General features: G+C 41.6%; 2 protein-coding genes across 2 annotated transcripts; both read left to right on the plus strand.

Annotated features, from left to right (window-relative positions):
• Positions 1–118: 118 nt before the first annotated feature.
• ndufs8b (NADH:ubiquinone oxidoreductase core subunit S8b) lies at positions 119–4,238 on the plus strand. Its single transcript, XM_076738317.1, has 7 exons — positions 119–206; positions 949–997; positions 1,082–1,147; positions 1,246–1,335; positions 1,701–1,873; positions 2,030–2,158; positions 3,717–4,238. Exons 2-7 carry the CDS (start codon positions 949–951, stop codon positions 3,846–3,848), a joined length of 639 nt encoding a protein of 212 aa, XP_076594432.1. The 5' UTR covers positions 119–206; the 3' UTR covers positions 3,849–4,238.
• Positions 4,239–4,922: 684 nt separating this feature from the next.
• ran (RAN, member RAS oncogene family) lies at positions 4,923–8,049 on the plus strand. The gene is made up of 7 exons (XM_076738596.1): positions 4,923–5,002; positions 5,841–5,898; positions 6,060–6,144; positions 6,796–6,921; positions 7,052–7,239; positions 7,367–7,537; positions 7,664–8,049. The coding sequence occupies exons 2-7, from the start codon at positions 5,866–5,868 to the stop codon at positions 7,706–7,708; spliced, it is 648 nt and encodes a 215-aa protein (XP_076594711.1). The 5' UTR covers positions 4,923–5,002; positions 5,841–5,865; the 3' UTR covers positions 7,709–8,049.
• The last annotated feature ends 1,378 nt before the right edge of the window (positions 8,050–9,427 follow it).

A 9,427-nucleotide genomic window follows, 5' to 3' on the forward strand; every position in this document is an offset into this window, starting at 1 on the left:
CTTGTCTGACGAAAATTGCTTCCTCTTATCCAGACAACGCGTATGCTGCTTTTGCTTGCTGTAGGAAATACTAATTTTGTACTTGCCTGAAGGCAATATAGACGGAAAAGGGCAATTAACGAGGAGTACCTGAATGCAACGTAAATACATTTGCGTAGTTCAGGGACAGACAGCGTGTTGTTGCTGATCCAAAACTTGTGACAGAGGTAAGTCTATTAGACGGTTATTATATAGCCGGGTAAATTATTGTGCACAATTATTTTAGGTTTCCGGAATAGGGACCATGTTGAGTTCATGAGCTGTTGCTCGTATTCTGATAAATTAGCCTGTAACGATCGGTGTTGTGACAGTAGAATTAGTAAACGACGTAGCCATTTATCAAGTCAGGACAATTTGGCATTACGAGCATGTAGTCGTCCGAATACACTGAAGCAAACAGACGTTTTTAAAGAAACTATGGTCATGTAACCGTAGCCAAATTTTGCTATCGTAACGCTTATTTAATTTGTAATGAGGCGTTCACGTTACATCATACAGACAGCGAGTTTGGCAAAGCAAGGTTATATTTTCGATTTACGCTATCGTATAGTATGTAGTTAATATACATATATTGTTACCTTCTCGTCAGCAACTGAATATGAGTTTTGTATGCTCGTTTAATCATAATAAGCAAATACATTTCCGTTCTTCCCATTCTGCCGGCATGCAGTGAATGCGGCGGACAGCTGACGTAATAGCAGGGATTTGGGGCGCGAGATTAATACAGGAAAGACGCTTGTGACCAGTTGGCATCCTCCGTCCCTCAATCAGTCCTCTTTTGTCGTCATTGAGGAGCCTTTTTCCTCCGTTGCAACATATGACGCTTCCTCCGTCTAAGTTACTGTGTACATTTTGGTTCCTCTAATGATTATCAATGATTTTAGTGTGCTTTCCACTCTCTTTGCACAGATGTCTGCTGCACTGAGTCTGCGTCTTCTCCACTGCTACTCCAAGTCAGGTACCACTAAAGCAGATGTCATTAAAATAGCATCTATACACACAATGAGGAATTCTCACATTAAATTTATATGTACATCTCCAGGCACATTCGGATACGGTCCTGGTGTTATGCGCCCATTCAGTCTCAGTGTGCAGAGAGAGGGCTATAGTAAGTGCTGCTACAACCCAAGACCTGTTCTTATATGGCATTGCCAGTGGAGGGGCCACGCATTTGAAATGACCTTTCTCCTCCTATTCTCCTTGCAGAGTATGTGAATGCTCAGGAGCTGCCGACGGACATGAGGTCCATCACTGACCGGGCTGCCACAACCCTTCTTTGGACCGAGCTCTTCAGAGGTCACACATACTACGATTTCTATACAGACAGACATTCATTGGATTAAAAAAAGGCCTTGTGATACTCTGATAGTTCTGTTTTCTGTTTTGAATAAAATTCACAATTTGCTTGAATTTGAGTGATATCCAATAGCTCCAATGCTCAGCTGTTTTAGGAAATCATTCTCTTTGAGGAAACATTAAACTATATATTTATGACCTGTTTTCACTTCTGATGAATGAGCTTGAGTCTGTCACAGACTGGGTCGAGAAGTCAGAACGTATTATATGAATCCTCTCCTGACAATATGAAAAGTATAGGAAAACTCCATTACTGTCCTTTAAGTGACTCAGAACTTTATTTGATTCTTTCTTCCTTCCTTCAGGTCTGGCGATGACCATGAGTTACCTGTTCCGTGAACCTGCCACCATCAACTACCCATTCGAGAAGGGCCCTCTGTCACCCCGCTTCCGTGGAGAGCACGCCCTCCGCCGCTACCCTAATGGAGAGGAGCGCTGCATTGCCTGTAAGCTGTGTGAGGCCATCTGCCCTGCTCAGGTGAACACAAACACACACTAGGTTCCTGCTATAAAGATGAAGCAATCTTGCTGTGAAGTGTATGTATGTTGTACAGCGACCTTGCTTACCATGAAGTTTCCTGTCTGTCTGACTCAAGTTTTGTCTTCTTCCTTCTTGTCCCTTTGTTGGACCCAGGCAATTACCATTGAAGCCGAGACTCGCGCTGATGGCAGCAGGAGAACGACACGCTATGACATTGATATGACCAAGTGTATCTACTGCGGCTTCTGCCAGGAAGCCTGTCCCGTGGACGCCATTGTTGAGGTAAGAATAAGCTTATCCTGCACACTCAACAGGAGATTCAGTATAGCTGTACCAAGGTGGCTGCTGACAGAGTAAATCCGTCCAGCAAATGATAACTGCATTGTATTATGAACAGACATCTAAGACCACTCTTGCATATTTAGTTCATCTAAAAATGAGCCACTCGTATTTGTGCATTGTCACTTAACGTCTGCTGCTTGACCTCAGGGAGTAAGAATCATTATGGCCCTCAGACTAAAGGGTGAGACAAATACATAACTATGGATTTGGAGTGAACTATGACCTTATTCCCTTGTCCATCCACACATGAAAATCAGACAGTTATTCTCTCGCCTTGCAAGTGGTCTACAGGCCAGTAGTTTCTTTTGCAAACTGTCTCTTGGAACAGCTGATTTGCAAACCAGAGTGTGCCACCATTATCAAATTACCATTATTTGTCAAGGGGAAGTTTGCAGATTTTACTGGTCCTAAAAGGCCTTATGCATGACGAATTGAATTTGCCAATTCTCAAATCATGTTAATAAACCAACTTCAAGGAGGTGAAGATCACTGAGTGTACTTTTAAGCTCAGAGCATTTCAGGAAATTGTTGCCCCCAGAATGAAAATTCAGTCGTACTCTGTTCAACAAGTTATTACCTCACAGTCAATTTAAGCTTGTAGGAGCTGCAAACAGGGTGAGTTATAGCCAACCTTTCTCAAGCTATTATGGAGCCATCTCATTACAGCTGTGCCAAAGCAAGAAATAACATATTGAATAATGGCACTGTGCATGTACAGGCGCCACAGGCAATTCTTTTTTCATACGATGGGGAAAGCATGACCCGCCCTGCTGTGCATCTGACTGGCTTACCCTGATACGTTCACCCTAACCCTAACCAATCATCACTCATGCCTAAACCTTACTTCCTCATGCCTAAGCCCAACCAACCAGAAGCAAAGTAGGGTGGGTCATACCATTCTAGGAAAAATTGACTTGCAGCACAGTGCTGCATGGAGTGCATCAGAGGGGATTTAGAAGTTGGTATACACAATGCCAACTATAAGGTAGGCACATGTCTTTTGCTTGTGTAAACCCTGCTCTTCACCACTGCTTGTAGGATCCTTCAACAGCGTCAGAAACCTCCTTTCCAACAGCAGAAACTTGCAAACAGACCATCAGATGTAGTCATACAACACAAACTAGTTTGTTTGAAGCATATTGAAGCCTTAACTTGGAGAAGACCTTGTGATGATAAGATGCAATGTTAAATTGTTGTACCTTTATTTTGGATTATTTCTTCAAGTAAAGTTTGGCAGAAGAACAAAAGGCATGGCATGTGTGCAGATTAAAAAAAAAAAAAAGGTCAAAATACAATGGTTTGATCATGCAGATTGCTTACCAGTACAATTCCTACCTTCCACAAAGGGGAATATTATTTCTTTAATGTTTTCAAATGGGGCATTATGCACTCAACCTGTCATGAAAACCTAAATGTCAAACATGAAACTTTATATCTTCTATGTGGGTTTAGACCCACAGACGTTTAATGTCTATTTCTTCTTCAATCTCTCCCTCAGGGACCAAACTTTGAGTTCTCCACGGAGACCCATGAGGAGCTGCTGTACAACAAAGAGAAGCTGCTCAACAATGGAGACCGATGGGAGGCTGAGATAGCAGCCAACATACAGGCAGACTATCTGTACAGATAGACTCACTGTTGTACCTGCACGCTGCCCTCAAAGATGTGACCTTTGAACATGATATATCCTCCTATGTAAAGAAAGTATTTGTAGTTTTACAGATAGTCCAGTGAGTTACATATGTGCTTTGAAGCCTTGTAGCCTCAGATTTTGTTTTCAGAACTGAGAAAAGATATAAAAACGCACAAATCACATGTCTTGTGTTGATGGATGATGTTGCACTTGTAGGACGTTGACTGTATAATCTGTAGCCCATGTATCCTATGCACAATCTGTAAGAGACTATATTCTATTGCACTTTAAAAACATGTTTTATCTGATGTCACAGTCTGAAAGAGTATATTTATGTAATGTTGCTGAAGCTATTTCAGATACTAAAATAAATCACGTTCTAAAACTACGCCAGTTCGTTCGCCCGGTGCATTAAAGCAGGTTCTGAAACTATGGCCAATTAATGGATTAGTCCAGAATAGTAACTGACAATAATTTTGCTGTTCAATTAATTGTTTTGGTCATTTACCAAGTAAAAATGCCAATCTCTGGATCTAATTGTAAAAATGTGAGGATTTGCTTTTTTCTGTTTTACTGTTGGTCCAGCAAAAACAGCAATTTTATCAACTTTAATGTTTTTCTCTGTCTTATAATAAATCAAATATCTATGGTCTGTTAGTCAGATAAAGCAAAGTTTTGGATACTGTGCTCTGGGCCTATTTTCTGATATCTAAACCAAACAATTAATTGATTTATCAAGAAAATAATGTGCAGATTAATCAACAATAAACATCAGATGCGGCCCTCTCACTAAGTCAACTTTTTTTAACATGACAAGAATTAGCATTGCATTTGCTTTTAGTGTATCACACGAGATGTGTATAAAACCGTATGGTACAAAACAATGCGTCATTAGTTTAAATGATGATGTATGTGCATTTTCTAGATAGAAGTGTCGTCTGATCAACAGAGATGCTGATTCATGGGTGCTTGCATGAAAATCCAAATGCGTTGACACTGAGTACCGCCCAGAATTACACACTGCGGTGAGTGGCCCCTCGTTTTTACCGCTGTGGTGGTCACGTGATAAGGGCGGAAACTGACTCATAGTCCGCACTGAATCTCCCGCGAACGCAGCCATTTACCTCTTTTCTCTCTTAGTGGTGACACCGGTAAGTCTATATTCTTCTCGCATCATGGTCCATCATGTATTTCAAGTTTGTGTTTACCTCGAAAGTCAGTTAAAACAACAGGAAACTTGAAGGTATACACTGGGTTCATGTAGTGGTCCAGGTCTAACCATGTGAGGGTTGAGCAACTAGATTAGGCCATTGATTTTCTTGCGCTAACTCTAAGCTAACTTAGCCGTTAGCTCGGTGAAAAGAATGGCTTCCATGCCGTGCTGGCTAACAGGTTAGCAAGCACAGCGCTACCTCATTTTACTGCTTTGTTCTGGAGACCGGGTTTAAATTCTCTTCAAGTGTTCTGTGTACAAAACCAATCGCGAATGCGTAAAGTCAGCTTAATGTGTTAAGTTTCGTGTTTGTTGAAGTTGACCATCAGCTGTAACATGGAACACGTTAGATGGTCTCGCAGACCGATTGTTCCAGTCGAACAAGAAAAAGTGCGGTCGCGCGGCGTATGGCGCACTCCAACGCTGGTAGCTTTTTAGCTAGCTAGCGAGCTAGCTAGCAACCCCTTACGTTGAAATATGGGTTCATGGGCGAGCTCGTCGTGTTTTCGTTCAAATTCAGTCTGCAACCATACACGTATTTCGTTGTAATATGTGATTCGAGCTTATTCAGACGTTCACATATCAGCAATAAAACGGGTCAGAATAACTGATTCTAACATCCTCATTCAATCTTCTTTGATTTGTGCGTAACAAACCGTTACAAATCAGGCAATTGCTAAGAGCGCTAGCTTAACGTTTCTGATGACTTCCCAACTTAGCAGACAGGGGGATGACGGAGAACGTGCTAACCACACGTCTTGTTTTGTTCAACTTAGATAACTCGCAACCACGGCGGACTCAATGGCACAGTGTGTACCGGTGGCGGTGTTCAAGGTTAGTGTTTTCTATATGTCACTTATGTACCATTTATCTGTCTTGTATGTGTAACTTAAGAGAATGGTACTGGCGGTAGTTAGGCTAACGTTAGCTGTGCTCACGTCCAGTTTGATGAACCAGTCCCAGCCAGTATGAACTAACGGCTCTCTGTCTTACAGCTTGTCTTGGTAGGAGATGGAGGCACCGGAAAAACGACTTTTGTCAAGAGGCACATTACAGGAGAGTTCGAGAAGAAATATGTTGGTGAGTCATGAAGTGAATTACACACCAGTATAGTACAGATAATGAGTTAAAACGTCACATGGACTTCAAATATGAACTAGGATGCTGATCTGATGTCTTTTGCATTAAGTTATTATGCATCAATTAGCAGAACCAGGTTAAACTGCTAGCTGGGCTGTCCCGTGAGCTGTGGGCCTCTATTAAACCCCCTGTGTTCTTATACATCAGTAGTGGTACTCATGTCAGCCTATGAGCAACAAGAAATTGTAATACAGTAATTCAAAAACAACTTTTGGGGTAATTCGGGCAGTGTTACAATTATCTTGTCTACCAGAGAGCACTGACAAGCTGATATTTCAATGGTAATGATTTACTGCTAAGAATGTATATTGGTCACAATACAAAAGATAAAACATCTTAGGGCCCCATGTCAAGTTGTCTGTTAAACAACTATCAACATGACAATGTGACATTTTTGCACATTGTGATTTGATTATATATGTGTTTATAAAGTAATTAAGCCTCCTGTCATTGCTTCTGTCCTGACTGATTTATTTTAGTATGAGTCCTCTCCATTTATCTCCCGCCTACCTTCACCGTTTCCTTCTAAAAGAATAATTTTAATCATATTTCCCACCATGCTCTCATGCATTCTGTACTTTGTAATTCTAGCCACCCTGGGAGTAGAGGTGCACCCGCTGGTGTTCCACACCAACAGAGGAGCCATCAGGTACAATGTGTGGGACACAGCTGGTCAGGAGAAGTTTGGAGGCCTGAGAGATGGCTACTACATTCAAGGTGCTCTTCATAATCCTTAATGTGCTGTTTTGATTATTAAACCTTACACAGTCTGTCCAATCACAATTATTTTAAATTTAAACCCTCCTGGATTGAGCAGTGTGATAAAACTTACATGCTACCTCCACAGCTCAGTGTGCTATCATCATGTTTGACGTCACCTCTCGAGTCACCTATAAGAACGTACCCAACTGGCATCGTGATCTGGTCCGTGTCTGTGAGAACATTCCCATCGTCCTTTGCGGCAACAAGGTTGACATCAAAGATCGAAAAGTCAAAGCCAAGAGCATTGTGTTTCACCGCAAGAAGAACCTGCAGGTAACAACTGTTCACAAAATAATCCCTGTTTTCATCCTTGTGCGCACATCAGTCTATTTTGTGAATTATAGAAGGCATGTTTTTTGTCTTAGTCATTTCTAAATGCTGTGTACTGCTCTGTCTCCAGTACTATGACATTTCTGCCAAGAGTAACTACAACTTCGAGAAGCCTTTCCTGTGGTTAGCAAGGAAGTTGATTGGCGATCCCAACCTGGAGTTTGTGGCAATGCCTGCCCTCGCTCCCCCAGAGGTCCAAATGGACCCGTCCCTTGCGGCAAAGTACGAGGAAGAGCTTCATGTGAGTATGACCACACTGGTGCAATGTCTGTATAGTTGACTATATGCAGTGCTGTCCAACCCAGCAGCTGCTTTACCTGAGCCTAGTATGAAAAAATAAAACTTACCTACACTCCCACTCCCACAGGTTGCATCACAAACGGCACTCCCAGATGAAGAAGATGATCTCTAACCTGTTTGTTCCCTGAAGCCCCCACCCCACCCTACCCCACCAACCCTCAACCGTGGACAGGAAGTTGGAGTTTTGCCCCCTTACTGTAAAATCCCTTTTCAGATTTTTTATTTTTGAATTTTTTTGTTGTTTTAAAACTAAAAAAAACTGGTGGAAAAGTTGTGGTTCTAATTTCACTGTTTAAGACACACCCACCCTAGTGTTGTTGTTGGCATGGCAACATGCTACTCTTCATCGTTGAGCACCCTCCACTGCACTTACCCAGCTCACATAATGCTGTTGTACGGTGTACTGGAAGCACTAAGGGGAGTAAACTTTGAATAAAAACATTCTCAATATAATATGTTTGTTTTTTTTATTTCTGTGCACAGCAGAGTCCCCAAAGTCAGAGGAACACTTCTAGTTGAAAGTGTAGGTAATATGCCTTTTTCATGGAAGACCCTTGACTTTTCATAGTAGGAAGAAACATGGGTGAGACTGCTAAATAGATTTTGTCATGACTAATGTTTACAGTGGTGCTTTTCCTACTGTGGCATGTCAAAATGTTTCTGTGAAAAATGCTTGTTGCCCTTCAGAACTCATTGCAGAATTGCCTACAACTTGCCCAATACAGTTGGATATTAAAGTGATGGGATTTGTCTGGTAGACATGGATGTAACTTGCTGTCCAACCCTAATACTGCTACACTCTAACCATCTCCACTGTATAGGGGTCAAGTCTTTTTACAATAATCTACCTGCATGGTCAATGTGATTCTGTAATTTGGAGGACCCATTTTTAAAATATCTACAGAAGTTGGTTGTGTTGTGGCCCACTTGTATTCAGATGAAATAAATGCAAATGTAAGTCTGAACTTACAATTTGGAAAGGTGTGCTACTGTTATGGAGCTGCAAATGTTCCATGTTTAGCATGAGTCAGTTGGTTTTGGTAAATTTTTTAGTGTCAAAGGAAAGTCCTTCATTAATGGCTGGTGGTGTGGCAGTGTATTCTAGATGGGAAATGTGTGCTAAAATGTAGTTTTAAGAGCTGTTTTATTTCTAAATAGTATTGTTACCAATCTTTGCATTACCACATAGTAACATACTAAAACCTTTGGGACCGATCAGCACAGTATAGGAGAACCGGTGAAGCACATGCAGTGAAGCTGCCATATGTATGATATAAACTGTGCTACTGTACTTGGATGGAGATCAGAGAAGAGTATACAAACAGACGGGCAGCGGGGGTGTCATTGGAGGCCCCTAACCAGTTACTGCGGCCATGTAATAGAGCTCAATGATGGAGCCTTAAGTCACCAGGAAAGGATTCATACGGCTGTTTGCAGTCATGGAAGGGACCATTTCTGCAACCTGTCAAACACACTGATGGCCAGCAGGTGTCAGTCATGTTCTTTTATTCAGAGCACGGTCAACGTTCGTAACAGGATTACGTAACAGTTTCACTCCACACGTTCTTTGTGACGTGTGCTCTCCCCCGGCGGCGGCTGCACGGATCCCTAATCCAACGACATCATCCATACTTGATATTTCACAAATTCTGCTTTACATCGTTTTTAACGTAGATGTGGTGTCAACTTTGGAAGTGTGTAAAATCGAATAATCTTACAGGGCCATTAAATGTAATTCAGGAATTTAACAGGACACCTGGCTCAAATAAATATACGATGTACAGAGAGTACTTTACCTTCAGGTTGTTTAAACATACGTTAAAAATGACTA

Source organism: Chaetodon auriga, chromosome 9 (genome assembly GCF_051107435.1).
Source record: "Chaetodon auriga isolate fChaAug3 chromosome 9, fChaAug3.hap1, whole genome shotgun sequence".
In the NCBI taxonomy this organism is placed as follows: Eukaryota; Metazoa; Chordata; class Actinopteri; order Chaetodontiformes; family Chaetodontidae; genus Chaetodon; species Chaetodon auriga.